At 34.4% G+C, this 18,799-nt stretch overlaps 1 protein-coding gene across 6 annotated transcripts in view; it reads right to left on the bottom strand.

Moving 5' to 3' along the window:
* YTHDC2 (YTH N6-methyladenosine RNA binding protein C2) overlaps positions 1-18,799 on the bottom strand; it is a 156,391-nt gene that overhangs the window by 6,321 nt on the left and 131,271 nt on the right. For all 6 annotated transcript variants that reach the window (XM_077138925.1, XM_077138930.1, XM_077138927.1 and 3 more), the window contains 3 exons: positions 15,044-15,153; positions 13,507-13,799; positions 6,686-6,863 (listed from right to left, as the gene is read on the bottom strand). In XM_077138925.1, coding sequence (XP_076995040.1) covers positions 6,686-6,863; positions 13,507-13,799; positions 15,044-15,153 — 581 coding nt within the window. The remainder of the gene's footprint in view (positions 1-6,685; positions 6,864-13,506; positions 13,800-15,043; positions 15,154-18,799) is intronic.

An 18,799-nucleotide genomic window follows, 5' to 3' on the forward strand; every position in this document is an offset into this window, starting at 1 on the left:
AAATGAACATCAAAAATATGAAATAATTAGGGATAAATTTAACCAAAAAAAGCATAACTGTATTCTGAAATCTAGAGAACACTGCTAAGGAGAAATTAAAGAATCTTCTAATAAATACAGAAATACACAATTTTCATGAACTGGAAACTAAAAATTGTCAACATTCTCTAAATTGATCTATAGATTCAACCCAATCTCACTCAAAATTCTACTCAACTGTTCCATAGAAATTGATAAGCTGATTCTAAGATTTATATGAAAGTGCAGAAGGACCAAGAAGATTTTGAAAAAAACAAAGTTGGGGGACAAGTATGAATTGATTCCAAGATTTCTTATAAAGCTATGAAATCAAGACAAAAAGGAGAAATATACCATCAGTGAAAGAGAACAGGGAGTCCAATAAAACAGGAAGTCCAATAAACAGAAAACATGTGTGTGGTCAACTGACTTTTGACAAAAGTGCCACAGTAATTCAATGGGAAGAGAATAATCTTTTCAACAAATTGTTCTGGAAAAACTGCATAGCCATAAGTCAAAAAATGAAATTTAACCTAAATCTCATACTACAAACAAAAATTAACTCAAAATAGATCATACACCTAAATTTAAGAGCTCAAACTATAAAACTTCTAGAAGGGAGCAAAGAAGAAAATCTTTGTGACCTTAAGTTGTTTCTTAGGAAACAAAACATGTGAACTATACAGAAAATGCAGGTTAATGAACTTCATCAAAATTAAAAATGTTTTCTCTTCAAAAGACATTGTTTAAAAAAAATGAAATGACAAGCCACAAACTGTTAGAAAAAATTTGAAACACATACATACTTAAGGCTTATATCCAGAACATAGAGGGAACACTTAACAACTTAATAAAAAGACAACAGACAAAAGAACAGACAAAGTCTTAAATACAACACTTCACCAAAGAAGATATATAAATAAGCAGATGACAGGCTGCTCAAAATCAGCAACATTAGTCACTTGGGAAATAAAAATCAAAACCACAATGGGCTATCACTATATACCCACTAGAATGGCTAAAATTTTAAAAACCACATCAAGTATTATGGAGACTATGGAACAATTCCAACTGTCATAGATTGTTGGAGGGAATGCAAAATGGTACAGCCTTTTTTTAAAACGGGAAGTTTCTTGTAAAAGCATACACTGACCATACAACCCAACAATCCTATTCCTCAGTATTTACCCAAGAGGGGAAAAAACATTTCCATGTAAATGTTTATAGCAGCTTTATTCATAACGGCAAAAATTTGGAAACAAATGTCAATCAAGTGGTGAATGAATAAACAAATGGAAATATATCCATGCAATGGAACACTACTCAGCAATAAAAAGTAATAAGCTAAAGAAAAACTCAACAAGTATGGATGAATTCAAAAGTATTTTAAGTGAAATAAACTAAGCACAAAAAAAGCTACATACAGGCGGAGGGCCAAGATGGCGGCTTAGTAAGGTACGTGCGTCTTAGTTCCTCCTCCAGAGCAACTACTAGGTGACCAGAAACAGTGTAGAACAGCTCCCGGGGCCACAGAAGGGACCGGACACACAGCGTACCCCAGTCTGGACTGGCTGGACCAGCTGCGAGACTCCGCTGCAGTGAGCTCTCTGAGCGGCGCGTGCTTCCCCGGGCCGCAGCAGCTGGCGGCCGGCGCCCCCCCTCCCTCCTTCACGGACCGGCTGAGAGACTCGGAGAGGCAAGTTCCCTGAGCCGCGGCGGCCGGCAGCCGGTACCCCTCTCTCACGGGCAGCTTCGTGGACGGGCTACGAGTCTCGAAACAGCGAGTACCCCAAGCCGCGGCGGCCGGCGCACCTCCCCCACAGGCAGCTGCCCGGAGTGAGAGGAGGGAGTCTCCGACAGTGCCAGGGACTGGGTCCAACCAAACACCAATAGTGGCATTAATAAAGGAGCCACAACATCTTTTGCTGGTGGGACCCGCAGACAGACAAGCGCCACATACTGGGCAGGATAAAAAAAACAGAGCCCAGAGACTTCACAGGAAAGTCTTACAACCTGCTGGGTCTCAAACTCAGGGAAATCTGATTAAATGTCCAGATGCCAGCAAAAAATAACAAATCACACCAGGAAAACTGAAGACATCGCCCAGTCAAAGGAACAAACCGATAGTTCAAATGAGATACAGGAGCTGAGACAACTAATTCTGAATATACGAACAGAAATGGAAAACCTCTTCAAAAACCAAATCAATAAATTGAGGGAGGACATGAAGAACGCATGGGATGAACAAAAAGAAGAAATGGAAAGTCTGAAAAAACAAATCACAGAACTTATGGGAATGAAAGATATGGTAGAAGAGATGAAAAAACAATGGAAACCTACAATGGTAGATTTAAAGAGACAGAGGTTACAATTAGTGAACTGGAGGATGGAACATCTGAAATCCAAAAAGAAAACAGAAACTATAGGGAAAAGAATGGAAAAATGTGAGCAGGGGTTCAGGGAACTGAATGACAATATGAAGCACACAAATATACGTGTTGTGGGTGTCCCAGAAGGAGAAGAGAAGGGAAAAGGAGGAGAAAAACTAATGGAAGAAATTACCACTGAAAATTTCCCAATGCTTATGAAAGACCTAAAATTACAGATCCGAGAAGTGCAGCGCACCCCAAAGAGAATAGACCCAAAGAGGCATTCTCCAAGACACTTACTAGTTAGAATGTCAGAGGTCAAAGAGAAAGAGAGGATCTTGAAAGCAGCAAGAGAAAAACAATCCATCACATACAAGGGAAACCCAATAAGACTATGTGTAGATTTCTCAGCAGAAACCATGAAGGCAAGAAGACAGTGGGATGATATATTTAAATTACTAAAAGAGAAAAACTGCCAACCAAGAATTCTATATCCAGCAAAATTGTCCTTCAAAAATGAGGGAGAAATTAAAACATTTTCAGACAAAAAGTCACTGAGAGAATTTGTGACCAAGAGACCAGCTCTGCAAGAAATACTAAAGGGAGCACTAGAGTCAGATACAAAAAGACAGAAGAGAGAGGTGTGGAGAAGAGTGTAGAAAGAAGGAAAATTAGATATGATATATATAATACAAAAGGCAAAATGGTAGAGGAAAGTATTACCCAAACAGTAATAACACTAAATGTTAATGGACTGAATACCCCAATCAAAAGACATAGACTGGCAGAATGGATTAAAAAACAGGATCCTTCTATATGCTGTCTACAGGAAACACATCTTAGACCCAAAGATAAACATAGGTTGAAAGTGAAAGGTTGGGAAAAGATATTTCATGCAAATAACAACCAGAAAAGAGCAGGAGTAGCTATACTAATGTCCAACAAATTAGACTTCAAATGTAAAACAGTTAAAAGAGACAAAGAAGGATACTATCTACTAATAAAAGGAACAATTAAACAAGAAGACATAACAATCATAAATATTTATGCACCGAATCAGAATGCCCCAAAATACGCGAGGAATACACTACAAATACTGAAAAGGGAAATAGACACATTTACCATAACAGTTGGAGACTTCAATTCGCCACTCTCATCAATGGACAGAACATCTAGACAGAGGATCAATAAAGAAACAGAGAATTTGAATATTACAATAAATGAGCTAGACTTAACAGACATTTATAGGACATTACATCCCACAACAGCAGGATACACCTTTTTCTCAAGTGCTCATGGATCATTCTCAAAGATAGACCATATGCTGGGTCACAAAGCAAGTCTCAACAAATTTAAAAAGATTGAAATTGTACAGAACACTTTTTCGGATCATAAAGGAATGAAGTTGGAAATCAATAATAGGTCGAGTGCCAGAAAATTCACAAATACGTGGAGGCTCAACAACACACTCTTAAACAACGAGTGGATCAAGGAAGAAATTGCAAGAGAAATTAGTAAATATCTCGAGGTGAATGAAAATGAAAACACAACATATCAAAACCTATGGGATGCAGCAAAGGCAGTGCTAAGAGGGAAATTTATTGCCCTAAATGCCTATATCAGAAAAGAAGAAAAGGCAAAAATTCAGGAATTAACTGTCCACTTGGAAGAACTGGAGAAAGAACAGCAAAATAACCCCAAAGCAAGCAAAAGGAAAGAAATAACAAAGATTAGAGCAGAAATAAATGAAATTGAGAACATGAAAACAATAGAGAAAATCAATAAGACCAGAAGTTGGTTCTATGAGAAAATCAATAAGATAGATGGGCCCTTAGCAAGATCGACAAAAAGAAGAACAGAGAAGATGCAAATAAATAAGATCAGAAATGGAAGAGGTGACATAACCACTGACCTCACAGAAACAAAGGAGGTAATAACAGGATACTATGAACAACCTTACACTAATAAATACAACACTGTAGATGAAATGGACAAGTTCCTAGAAAGGCATGAACAACCAACTTTGACTCAAGAAGAAATAGATGACCTCAACAAACCAATCACAGGTAAAGAAATTGAATCAGTCATTCAAAAGCTTCCCAAAAAGAAAAGTCCAGGACCAGACGGCTTCACATGTGAATTCTACCAAACATTTCAGAAAGAATTAGTACCAATTCTGCTCAAACTCTTCAAAAAAATCGAAGTGGAGGGAAAGCTACCTAATTCATTCTATGAAGCCAACATCACCCTCATACCAAAACCAGGCAAAGATATTACAAAAAAAAGAAAACTACAGACCAATCTCTCTAATGAATATAGATGCAAAAATCCTCAACAAAATTCTAGCAAATCGAATCCAGCAACACATTAAAAGAATTATACATCATGACCAAGTAGGATTCATCCCAGGTATGCAAGGATGGTTCAACATAAGAAAATCAATTAATGTAATACACCATATCAACAAATCAAAGAAGAAAAATCACATGATCATCTCAATTGATGCAGAGAAGGCATTTGACAAGATTCAACATCCTTTCCTGTTGAAAACACTTCAAAGGATAGGAATAGAAGGGAACTTCCTTAAAATGATAGAGGGAATATATGAAAAACCCACAGCTAATATCATCCTCAATGGGGAAAAATTGAAAACTTTCCCCCTAAGATCAGGAACAAGACAAGGATGTCCATTATCACCACTGTTAATCAACATCATGTTGGAGGTTCTAGCCAGAGCAATTAGACAAGAAAAAGAAATACAAGGCATCAAAATTGGAAAGGAAGAAGTAAAACTATCACTGTTTGCAGATGATATGATACTATACGTCGAAAACCCGGAAAAATCCACAGCAAACCTACTAGAGCTAATAAATGAGTACAGCAAAGTAGCAGGTTACAAAATCAACATTCAAAAATCTGTAGTGTTTCTATACACTAGCAATGAACAAGCTGAAGGGGAAATCAAGAAACGAAATCCATTTACAATTGCAACTAAAAGAATAAAATACTTAGGAATAAATTTAACTAAAGAGACAAAAGACCTATACAAAGAAATCTACAAAAAACTGTTAAAAGAAATCACAGAAGACCTAAATAGATGGAAGGGCGTACCGTGTTCATGGATTGGAAGACTAAATATAGTTAAGATGTCAATTCTACCTAAATTGATTCACAGATTTAACGCAATACCAATCAAAATCCCAACAACTTATTTTTCAGAAATAGAAAAAACAATAAGCAAATTTATCTGGAAGGGCAGGGTGCCCCAAATTGCTAAAAGTATCTTGAGGGAAAAAAACGAAGCTGGAGGTCTCACGCTGCCTGTCTTTAAGGCATATTATGAAGCCACAGTGGTCAAAAAAAGCTACATACATATACTAATCCATTTACAGGAAATTCTAGAAAAGGCAAAAATCCAGGGACAGAGAGAAGATCAGCAGTTGCCAGGGGTGTAGAAATATTTTGGACATGACTGTGGTAGTGGTTAAATGATTATATACATTTGTCAAAATTCACTGAATTACAGTTTAAATTGGTGAATTTTATTATGTGTAAATTATACCTTAATAAAAGAAGATTAAAAATAAACAAGCAAAAAGGAGAAAACCAAATACCTAACAAATACAAATCCACAAACACTTCTTTTTACTCTTATCTAAAAGTCTGTTTAAGGCACTTTCACCAAAACACAATATGTAGATACTTAAGCACTAATCAAATATTTACACAAGCATTAACAACACAAGCAAGTAAAAGTAAACACATTCTAAACATTCCCATCAGAAATTTACAAAAATAAATTTAGTTCTCAAATCCTTATCAATATTTCTTAACTTTCTAAACCCATCCTGCCTCGTTTTTAAATATAACCTTGAATTGCAGAAATCAATTAACAATTGAAAGAAATCAGTGTTTTCAATTCTGAAATTATAAACTAAAATTTAAATTAAGATAATCTTTTTGTTTGTATTAACAAAAAAGGTCATAAAAAAGTAGAAAGAAAATAATGAACCACCTAGGTACAACATGCCATTAGTGAATGAGTGATCTGTTTACATTTTAAATACCCCAAGAAGGTAATAACCAGAAATATTTGGTGAGCAGGAAAAACTAAAAAATTTACTCAAGATGTCTCAGGTTTGACACCTTTGATTTATATCTAGAATGCAGGCCACAAATTAGTAACTCAAAAATAGAACTCTCTTGTAAATTTTTTTTAATATGTATGATTAAATATGCTAATTAGATAGCCTACAAATCTGTTCCTTACTACATTTGTTTACTTTTAGATACTCTACCTTTCCTGAGGATGGAGGAGAAGGGCTAGCACAAGGGCTTGGGTAATTACTACTGTCTGTAGATTTCACAGAAGATTGATCAGATCGGTCTTCAGTGCTTCGTTTTGGATGCAAAATTCCTCTATCTTTGTGCTTCTGAGGTGGGTGTAATGCAGGAGATGGTGATTTCACTGGTACTCTTCAGTGTAAAGGAGCAAGAAAAGATTAGCTATAGATAAGTTTATAACACAAAGCACATGTCTTTTCAATCCAAAATTCCAATTACATTATGATTTATGGAAAAGTAGCCACAAAGGGAGTTTCATTCCTCTATTACATTCAGAAGTTAAAAATAGTCAGACTATTTGGGTATACTTCCATGGAATAATAAGCTTAGATATGTTTAAAAAACAAACTATAAAAATTAGAACTGTTACTGAGTTTTATAACTTAATATTAATATCCAAGTGTTTCCTTTACAAAATTCCTAACCTCTCATATGATAATGCAGGAGAGGTCTTTGTCAATTATAAAATTTTATACTGATATTTAATGCTTTTAATATTATACAAATCATTTAATTATATCTATGCTAATGACTCTTGCTAGCATATCTCACTCCACCTTCCTTCCATTTTCATATAATATCTTAGGGTCAAGTAAAATAGATATTAAAAACATACTAAGATGATATCGTCTATATTTTAAAACTTAAACTTCTGTGTTAGACCAAAGGGAGAGAGATTTTATAATGTATAAATGGTGCAAAATTTATATTTTGGGAAGTGCATCTCCTAATTTAACTTGTATGGTCAGTTTACTTGAACACCAAAAGTACATAGAATTTTGAATAGTACAAGTGAGATCTTGTCGGTCTGTCCAGGTTAGTGTGATGCCCCGATATATCCCAGAGTAATTTGGGCAGTGAATAAAGAAATATGTGCAAGGTCCTCTTGGGGGACTAGGGAGAAAGGATAAAATATTCAACTTCCCCATTTGGAGAATTTCTGGTACTTTGGCAAGCAGTGGGGACAACCAAATTAATATGCCAGCCCTTGTTCTTGTGGTTCACCCTTATGAAACTTATTCCTGCAAAGGATAGGTTAAGCCTACTTAAAATTAGGCCTAAGAGTTACCCACAAAGAACCTCTTTTGTTGCTCAGATGTGGTCTCTATCTCTAAGCCACGTAGGCAGGTGAACTCACTGCCCTCTCCACCATATAGGACATGAGTCCCAGGGGTGTAAATCTCCTTGGCAAAGTGGGACAGAAATCCCAAGATGAGCCAAGACATAGGCAGCAAGGAATAGAGAAAGCCTTCTAGACCAGAAGGGGGAAAAAGAGAAATGAGACAAAATAAAGTTTCAGCAGCTGAGAGATTTTGAACAGAGTCGAAATATCCTGGAGCTTATTCTTATGCATTATACGATATCCCTTTTTAGTTTATGGTGTATTGGAGTACCTGAAACTGCTGAGCTGTGTCCCAATAGCCTTGATTCTTAAAGATAACTGACTGTGTAAAGATATATATATATATTTTCATGGGCTGGCACTGGGAATCAAGCCCAGGTTACGACATGGCAGGTGAGAATTCTACCACTGAGCCACTGTCACACCACCCTATAAAGATACAACTTGTATAGTGTGATTGTGAAAAACTTGTGTCTGTTGCTCCTTTTATCTAGGGTATGGATAGATGAGTAAAAAAATATGGATATAAATAAATAAATAATGGGGGGGGATAAAGGGTAAAATAAATTGGGTAGATGGAAATACTAGTGGTCAATGAGAGGGAAGAGTAAGGGGTATGATATATATGAGTTTTTTCTTTTCATTTCTTTTTCTAGTATGATGCAAACATTCTAAAAAATGATCATGGTTATGAATACATAACTATGTGATGATACTGTGAGCCATTGATTGTACATCATATATGGAATGTATGTGTGTGAAGATTATCAAGAAAAATATTTTTTAAATCATACTAAAAATTACAGTGTGGTAACGTGGAAAAAATACTACACTAGAGAGTTCTAGATCTTTATAAAATTTTACACCTAGACAAAGAATCCTGGACAAGTCACTTAGCTTCAGCTTCCTTATCTGTTAAATGAAGGGATTATACTAAATAAACACCAGATTCTCTATTGTAAAACTCTATGAATAAAGGCAACAAACATAAAAAGGGATTTTATAATATCTTAAAACATATGGGACTTTGGTGGGGCAACCAGATATTAAGTACTTCCAGATGTGTTGCAATATGAAGTTCAAAGAACCACTTATAAAATATTCTTGCCATACATTTGATCTAATCAAGTTTTGAGAGCTAACACTTTACATAAAATATAATAAAGGTGTAAGAATAAATGATAACAGGAGAAGACGGGAAAATCTAGGATGTGGAACATCTTACAACATGACTGACCTAGTTTCTTCAAAAAAGTCAAAGAAGGAATTGCTCTGAATTCCAAGAGACTCGAGAAATATGAAACCCAAATAAGGTGGTATATGGGACCCTGTAATTTATGCACAATTTTTCTGTAAACATATAATTTTTCTAATAAAAAAAAAAAAAGAAAGAAATCTGATACCCAGATACAATCCATGAGTCCTCCCTGGATGAAGATTCTTCACTTAGCCTACCTATAGGTATGCCTAAGAGTCACCGCCCGTGCTGGTTTGAAATGATGTATGTACCCTAGAAAAGCCATGTTTTAATCCTAATCCCATTTTGTAAAGGCAGCCACTTCTTCTAATCCCTATTCAGCACTGTATGTTTGAAACTGTAATTAGATCATCTCCCTGGAGATGAGATTTAAACAAGAGTGGTTGTTAAACTGGATTAGCTGGAGGCGTGTCTCCATCCATTTGGGTGGGTCTTGATTAGTTTCTGAAGTCCCATAAAAGAGGAAACATTTTGGAGAATGAAAGCAATTCGGAGAGAACAGAGCAGAATGACATAGCCACAAGAAGTAGAGTCCACCAGCCAGCAACCTTTGGAAATGAAGAAGGAAAACGCCTCCCAGGGAGCTTCATGAAGGGAAGCCAGGAGAGAAAGCTAGCAAATGATGCTGTGTTTGCCACATGCCTTTCCAGATGAGAGAGAAACCCTGACCCTGTTCGCCATGTGCCTTCTCACTTGAGAGAGAAACCCTGAACATCATTGGCATTCTTGAACCAAGGTATATTTCCCTGGATGCCTTTGATTGGACATTTCTATAGACTTGTTTTAATTGGGACATTTTCTCAGCCTTAGAACTAGAAACTAGAAACGTATTAAACTCCCCTTTTTAAAAGCCATTCCATTTCTGGTATATTGAATTCCAGCAGCTAGCAAACTAGAACACCTCCAGAGTACCTCTTTTGTTGCTCAGATGTGACCTCACTTAAGTCCAATTTTGCAAGTGAAACCATTGCCCTCCCCCCAACATGGGACATGACGTCAAAGGTGAAAGTCTCCCTGGAGGGGTGGGAGATGATTCCCAGGATGAGTCTGGTCCTGGCACCATGGGATCAACAATTCCATCCTGACCAAAAGGGGGAAAGGAAGTGTAACTAATAAAGTATCAATGGCTGAGAGAGTTCAAATAGAATTGAAAGGCTACTCTGGAGGTCAGTCTTACACAAGCTTCAGTCAGACACTGCTACCTAGCATACCTTGCCAAACCCAAACCAGGGCGGTTTCAGCCAATCCTGAAGAATGACTAGGGCAATATATGGGATTCTTCAGGGGTTCTATACACTGGGGTGACTTTCCAGAGGTCTGCAGCCTCCAGATGGGTCCCTAGACCAGATGGGTCCTGAGGCCTGGAGGGCCCAGAGCATTGACTAGATCCATCTCCCTACACCATATTACTGACAACCCTTTCCAACATGAAGAAGTTAGAATGGCCATGGCTCAGATGCCCCTAAAGAGAGGGATAGAAAGATCAAAGGTGATAGTGGAGTTATCCAGAGAAGGTAGGGTTTAACAAATGAATACGACTGCTGAATCATTAAACTGATATCTCTTTTAGTCCCCAGTATCTTAGAGCAGCTAGAAGTAAAAACCTAAAATTATGGAATTGTAACCCATACCAAACGTTGAAATCTGTTCTACAACTGTTGTGCTGTGCTTTGAAATTTATTGCTTTTTGGTATATATGTTATTTTGCACAGAAAAGAAAAAAAAAGTTGACTGTGATGATAAAAACATTTATTCCTTCTGGCTTCCTATATTTAGGAGCAGCTGGAAGAGGGGATTTGAGATGATAGTGTGGTAGCCCATGACAGACTCTGGGATCTTTCCTGGGGCTGCTTGTTGAAGAGTGCTTTGAAAGCTGTTGGTTTTTCCTTTCTTTGCTTTATATGTACATTGTATTATATAATAAAGAAGTTAAGATACCTATATCTACATATATACGTCTTTAATAACTCATAAACTTCCATATCTTGCAATTATAATTACTCTGCCTTGAAAGCAAGTTAAAACAGTTTATGCCAGCAATTTTCTTCTCTTGCAATAAATATCTATGACCAGGATTCTTTCAAAAATGAAAAAATAGTAAAACTGAAAGATATTAAATATAAAATATACAATGAAAACACATATGAATCCATAACAAAAACTTGGTAAGAAATGTTAAAACATAACTTCTCAGCTTTGTTCTATTTTCTTTCTAACTGAATTGAGTTTCAATGAATTATCTAGTAACAACATCTAAAATCCATCATTCTCATCCTGGTATGCAATTGACCTGAAAATTAGGTGAAAGAATCTAATGAGCATAAAATATTACTAAGACAAAAATGATAGTGTCAACAGAACTAAATATCTAAATGCATGGTTTTCAAACAGATCTCATAAGAGGGCTCTGAGCTCTATTCTAGCTTTTATCTCTCTCATATTGGACTTCCCCTGAAAATTTCATTGAGGCAGAAATGAAAGGGAGCCATAAGCCCTTCTACCTAAATTGCAATCTAGGTAAAAAAACTCTAAATATAAAAACCTTTTCACCCAGAAGTAATTCCACAAAGATTATAACTACTCCTTTTAGCAATAAATTTTCCCTAGGAATCCATATTCCATTTCTAACCAAGCTACTTGAATGCTAGGCCTTAACTATATGTAACATCAAAACCATAAAGTGAGCAAAATACTATATCCTACTATTCAACTTGTAGGAAAGTGAAGAGTGCCATACTGTAATTTGTAGGGAAACAAAAAAGGTTGATGCTGGTATCACAGGTTGAAAAAATGAATTTATAACACACTCAGGTTCCAAAGTGTAAATAGCATAACACTTCATAATTCTGCTTTTTTCCCTGTTTTCCCCAGATTTTATTAAATGAGTATATATTACTTTTATAAAGGAAAGAGGAAGCCTTATTTTTAAAAAATTTATACACATTTATAAATGCACATAGGGATAGCCTATTATGGATCTAACAAGCTTTTTACAGCCTGGTCTAGGAATAGCACTGTCCCATAATAGTTCTAAGGAAATATATTCCTAATTTCCAAACAAACATGTTTAAACAAATTTTTGGAGCAATCATTTAAAAAAACGGGGGAATATTTCAGCAGAAAATATTTTTTTCCTCTTCTTTCACACAGCAGTTCTACACTGAGAGAAACTTTTAGGCACACATGTTATGAGATTTTCTTGGCAACTAGCTGGATGATTCCTAAATGTAACATCTAAAGAATTCAGAGACTAGTGTATTTATTATTCCTCTTTAACTGAAGTCTTAACTGATATCAAGCCTTTATGCTGCATTCAAATATACAAGCATCTGATCAAAAGAAAACACTAAAAACTCCACATGATGACTATATGAAATACAATAATCAGAATCTTTTATGTTTCCATTTTTTCTATTTCCAGTTTTTTAAACTATGAAATCATATTCTTTCTACATTCTTTCTACCAATATTGCCAAAACCAGCACACAAGCAAGCAAGTTTGTTGTCTTCATTGTTATTTCTAAGAGGATGAAAAATGAATTTTTTAATTGATGTTAAGAAATTTAAATTTAATTCTAACAAATGTTTTTACAACCAGAAGAATTTCTGAATCATGACCAATGTTTCATTATAACCACTATTATGTTACTACTATATGTTTTTTAACATAAATAATTCAGTATTAAAGCTCTCTTATTAATAATCTAGTAAACAAAAACGCCATCACATCAAATTGCTAAGTACTAGAGAGAATAAAAGGATTTAGCTAAACTGTGACAAATCTGTCATATGACAATAAACTTATTTATTATATGTCTCCCCTCAATAAAACGTAAACCTTATCTATTTTTTATACTGCCGTATTCCCCACATGTAGAAAACAGGCATTCAGTGTGTCACTGAATGAACAAATGAAGTACTTTTTCGGTAAGAATTCTATCCAGTGATATTGACATCTAGGTAATATCTGTGGGGAAGCTGTTGCTTTAAATAGCCATAGCCAGTTCTTTTCACTATGGGGTATCTAGGAAAGATGTCATTTGACCTACATCAATTAATATATACAATTTTTTTGGAAGTTTCTATCTTTTTAACAGATTCTAAATATGTGAATTCTGAAAAATTAAATATTTTGAGTTTTCCTGACAGGGAATTTACATAACAATTACATAACTGACAGATACCAGTAGTTTGAGATCCTTCGTAGCATCTTAGTATTTATAAGAATTATATTTTAAAGTAAAAAACACTCTATCCATTTTATTGTAGCCTTTTAATGTATCTTAGATATTAAGAAAGTAATATTTAAAATATCTAAAAGCAGGTGACTCTTTAATAAGTAAATCATTTTCCTGGAGAAGCTGGTTTCCACTTTGATAAAATGTTATATTTACCTTTCTACAGTAGTCGTCTCATCAGAAAACTCAATATCTGCTGAACTTTTTCTACTATTATTTGATCTCCAAGATGATGCCAAAGGGAGTTCTTCTGAAGACATAGGCCTTGGCCTTTGGCCAATTCCTGATGGTTGTTGTAAACCTGCAGATTGTTCTTCAGTGCTTAATACAGCAATAATTGCTCTTATAGTAGCTTCATCAACTTGAGACCAAGGTTTAGATGGTGCTCTCATTCGGCGTAAAAATAAGCTATGCCACTTCTGTCTGAGCTGCAGCAGTAAACTGGCTGCCTATAATAAAGAATTTCTTCAGTTGAAACAGATACAAGCAAATATAAATCACACATGCAAGACACTTATTTGTTCATTATTTATGCTCTGCAACTTTTCCAAAGGGCATGTTTTACATTTCATATATTTACTACTAATTCATTCTTTTTGTTGAATGAATGAAATAAATTTCTTATTTATCATACGCTAGACACTAGAGACAAAACTGAATAAATAGTCTAATGACAGACAGTAGCAGCAGAACAAAAGACAAGGCATGTAATTCTATTCATACTGTACTTGAACGCCTGTAGAATGGCCAAATGTCTAGAAGGCAGCTGGATTCACAGCTCTTAAAGCTCAGGAGAAAGGCCTGGGCTAGAGATAAAGACAGGCTTGGGAGCTGTCAGTGCAGAAATGGTAACTAATTCTACACATAGATGTAATTTTCCCAGGGATTGTGCAAAGAGAGGGAAAAAAGCAGAGTAAAGCACAAAGTACTGGGGAACATCTGACATTTAAGGCACAGATGCATTTAGAAGAGTCAATGAAAGAACCTAAGAAGGAATGATCAGAGAGGAAAAAGAAGAATGAGGGGGAAGAGAATTTCCAGGAGGAAGAATAGTGCCAAGTACTAGAGAGAAGTCAAATTTATCAATGATAGCAGTTTGGCTTTGACAACATGGAGGACACTGTTGACCTTGGAAATACAGTTTCATTGAAGTCTCAGGTTGATGCAGTAGATGTAAGTGATAAAGGAATGAATGGTACTAAAAAAAAAAAAAGGTAAAATTAGCTAATGTTGACTACTGATAGCCTGACTGTCAAAAAAATGGATATAGAATGATCTTTAAAAATAGAGATGGAATCGGGAAGGTTTTGTAAGAAAATTTTTTATTTGTAAAGAAACAGCCTTCCATCTTAATTCAAAGGCATATAAGAAGAGAAAACAGAATGAATGATATCTTTCTTTCAGAAACAGAGTTTCAGAAAATAAAGGGAATTCTGGTGTACACAATACACAATATTTTCTCTATATATAAAAATACTCCTTGTAACCATGCTTAAATACTGAGCCACACCTATGTTTTTCAAGCCCTTTATTGGAATAAACCCTGATACAGCAGAGTAGGCTTTATGAAAACTGAAAAACAAACTGCATTCTTTAATACTAAAGACTCAATACTGGTGATAAAATTTTATCATACTATCAATTCATACTAACTGAATAAAAAAATTTACTGCGCTACTAAAAAGCAAGTTACCTCTGGATCCAGTTTGAAAATCAGCCAGTCATCAAGTTTCAAAGCAGCCAAACTAGCAGTAGTTCTATCCTCCATTTCACTATCACTACTGTCATTAGGAATACCATCCGCTGTTTAAACACATATTGAAAGAAAAAAAGTTTCATTTTTACCATTTTATAGCACAACAAAAAAGTAATCAAGCAGCTACTCTATATTTTCAAAAACCCTGATATACTAACAATTTGTGAGGGGAGTTCTCCAAACCCAATAGATTATAAACTAAATCTCAATATTTAAAAGGAGAAAAAGAAAGACATTTTAAAGACTACAATGTCTAATTACCACACAAAAAGACAATACAAAATCACCAAGAACGTAAAAATTATAACGCCATCTGGAGCATATTCTGGATAAAACTGTTCTGGAGCAGCTAGAAGGAAAAATCTGAGATGATGGTATGATAGCCCAAGCAAACTCTGTCCTGTAGCTACTTATTGAAGAGTGCTTTGAAAACTATTGTTTTTTGCTTTCTTTGCTTTGTATATATGTTATATTATACATAAAAAAGCTAAAAAAAATAACTGGATGAAGATGAAACTTAAGAACATTAATTTTAAAAAAAATACAAAACACCATGTTTTAAGACCCTGGAATGTGGCCAAAATAATAATCATTTAAATTCATAAGTTCCCATTTTTTAAAAAAAAGAAAAGAAACTATTCATCTAAGTAAACCTAGAAAAAAACAGTAAAGAAGAAATTAATAAATTAGAAAAGATAAAATGAAAAGAGCAGCTAAAACTATAATCTAGTTCTTTGAATAGACTAATAAGTGGACAACCTCATGGTAAATTTACTGTAAGGAGGAAAACCACAAATCTATCTATAAAATCAGAAGTGGGGATAAGAATATAAAATTTAACTAGTTCAAGCTAAAAAATATATATATAGTAAGCACAATTATAGAATAAATTTGAACCCTTCAAATACATCTATTCTTTCTACAAAAAAAAAGTCTAAAACTAAAGAACAAACCCAATCAAGCTGGTATGTAAGTAACAAATTAAAGATATTCTTAAAAATAGCAATGAAGAAATCCAGACTACCATATCTTTCAAATCTTCAAGGCATCTAATATTGACCAATACCTTCAATGAGAAAAATCTAAATCTAATTCTAAAACCTGATAGAATCATGCCTGAACAGATGTATGAGCATACACACATACCCAAACCCTACTGCCCAGCTTCATGGTGAATATAAAATTCTAATATCTGGTAGTATTTATTTTTTTAAATACTAGCAAAATATTTGGCAATGCAATACATCTATCTAACTTAGCCTAGTGAAGGTTTTCTTGAAACAAAAGGATAATTTCATAAGAACACCTAAGTACCATATGAGTAGGCTAAACAAATTCTGATTATATCAACAAATGCTCAAAAGTAATTTAATAAATTCAATACTCACTTATGTTTAAAAATATGAAAGCAGAATTCTCCTTTAATTTAATGAAAATACACTTATTAAAACTAAAATTAATATTATATTCATTGGTATAGAGCTTTAGAAATTAAACCTTTTAATTCAATGAGAAAATGGGCCTTTAATACAGGTTCTGAAGGCCTTGAAAAAAATATGAAATAGAAAGGCATAAATTTCTGTTAACAAATAAACTAAAAACACTACCACCTAAAAGTAATATAATTTAATAAATAGAAAATCTAAAGGTTTAAGAGTTTAGTAAAGTAATGGTAAATAGAATATGCTAATGTCTGTAGTAGTTTTTCTATTAAGCAAGATCAAAGCAGGAAAATGATACAAAGGGAATCCACTCATCATAAAAATTCAAGCATAACAAAAAAACTTAATATGCCCAATCTTTATAAAAATAACCCCAAAAATTCTACCGCTAAATTTAATAAAACATATGACTAAACAGAAGAATACAATAAAATTCCTGGAATCAAACATTAAATTGAAACCACAAAAGATTTGCCGGTTGCGGAGAGATTACAAGATGACTACTGAATATTGACTATTAAAAAGAGAAGATCATCAGAGTATAGCTTTAGTAACAGACAAGCAGCAAAAAAGTTACAGATAGATTCTCCACTATATGATAATTAGAACTTGCTAATAAACAATATTAAACAAAATGTTACAATATAAAGGTGGAAATTTAAAATACAGCAGACAGAAAGTTTAGAAAAAGATCCCAAATTCAATATACAATCATGAAGATTTCTAAAAAAAAGATACATAAGGATTATTTAATAAATGATGCTATGAGGAGAAAGCACTTTGCAAAAAAAATTTACATCTCCAGTTTAAATCAGAAATCAATTCAACATATTGAGAAAACCATTTAGTTTTAAAATATTTCAAAAATCAAATTATAGAAAATGAGAAATACAGAAACAGAAAACTTATCAGCTTACTTATCAACAGAAGAATGAAACTTTATCAGTTTTGAAAATAAACAGCATAGGAAAGGATTATTCAAGTTGAACAGACACTAATCAAAGCACAGAACTTAAAATATGTAAAACTGAAAGGGATAACAAACTGCACTAAGAAAGACAGGAAAAGGGCTAGTACCTTTAAAATCATAATGCTCTCATTCAAATTTTTAAGAAAAACATCAAAAACATTAGCTGAAGGAAAATATAAACAGATGTATGGAAAATTATTTCTTTTTGACAGGAATATGACAGCCTTGTTTTTATTTCCTTCATAACACCATGGATAGAGGTATTTGTATACTTTTTTTTGTCAGTCTATCCCTACTACCACGTCAATTCTATAGGGCCAGAAATAACTTGTCTACCTTGTTTCTGTTACACCCTGATTGTCTAACACAGTTGCAGTACCTGGCATATAATAGGTGCCCAATCAATATTTCTTGAATCGCTGAAGAGCAAAAAACCGAAAACAATCAAGCGTTCAACTATAAAGGAACAGTTTAAATACATTATGCACATCAACGTGCTAAAATATTTTGCAGTCATTAATGTGAAATATTAAAAAATGTTTCTGATATTCAGTACAATAAAAATAGAATTTATAAAACAACAGTATGGGTGAAATAATTTAAAATATGTAAACATAAAAAAATACATAATATCAAAAAGGGTGTGAATAAGGGTAATGGGGATTGTGAGTGACTGTTATTAGTTTCCTTAAATAATTTTCTCTATTTATGTTATACTGTCATTTAAATGCACAAAAACAAGAAAGACAATCCCCCCTATGTAGGACATCACATCCAGGGGTGAAAGCCACCCTGGCAACATGGGTTACGAATCCCAGGGATGAGTCTGGCCCTGGCACCATGGGATTGAAAATGCCTTCCTGACCGAAAGGGGGAAGATAAGTTTAACAAAATAATGTATCTGGCTGAGAGAGTTCAAATAGAATCAAGCTATTCTGGAAGCTACTCTTAGGCAAGCTTCAGCTAGTTACTGCTATTTACCATGGTTTGCCAAACCTCAACCAAAACCATTCCTGCCAACCATAAAGAATGCCTAGAGTTCTAGCTGAGATTCTGCAAAAGTTCCATGTATCATGATTACTTTCCAGAAACTTACAACATCCAGATGGGTTCCTAGGCCAGATAAATCCTGAAATCCAGAGGGGCCAGCCTCTCCAAGAACATCAAGTAGTTCCATCCCTCTATCCCACATTATCAACAGCCCTTTCCAACATGAAAAAGTTAGAATGGGCATAACCTAAATACCTCTAAAGACTGGGAGAAGAATTAAAGGAGAAGGAG

Source organism: Tamandua tetradactyla, chromosome 21 (assembly GCF_023851605.1).
Source record: "Tamandua tetradactyla isolate mTamTet1 chromosome 21, mTamTet1.pri, whole genome shotgun sequence".
Taxonomy (NCBI): Eukaryota; Metazoa; Chordata; class Mammalia; order Pilosa; family Myrmecophagidae; genus Tamandua; species Tamandua tetradactyla.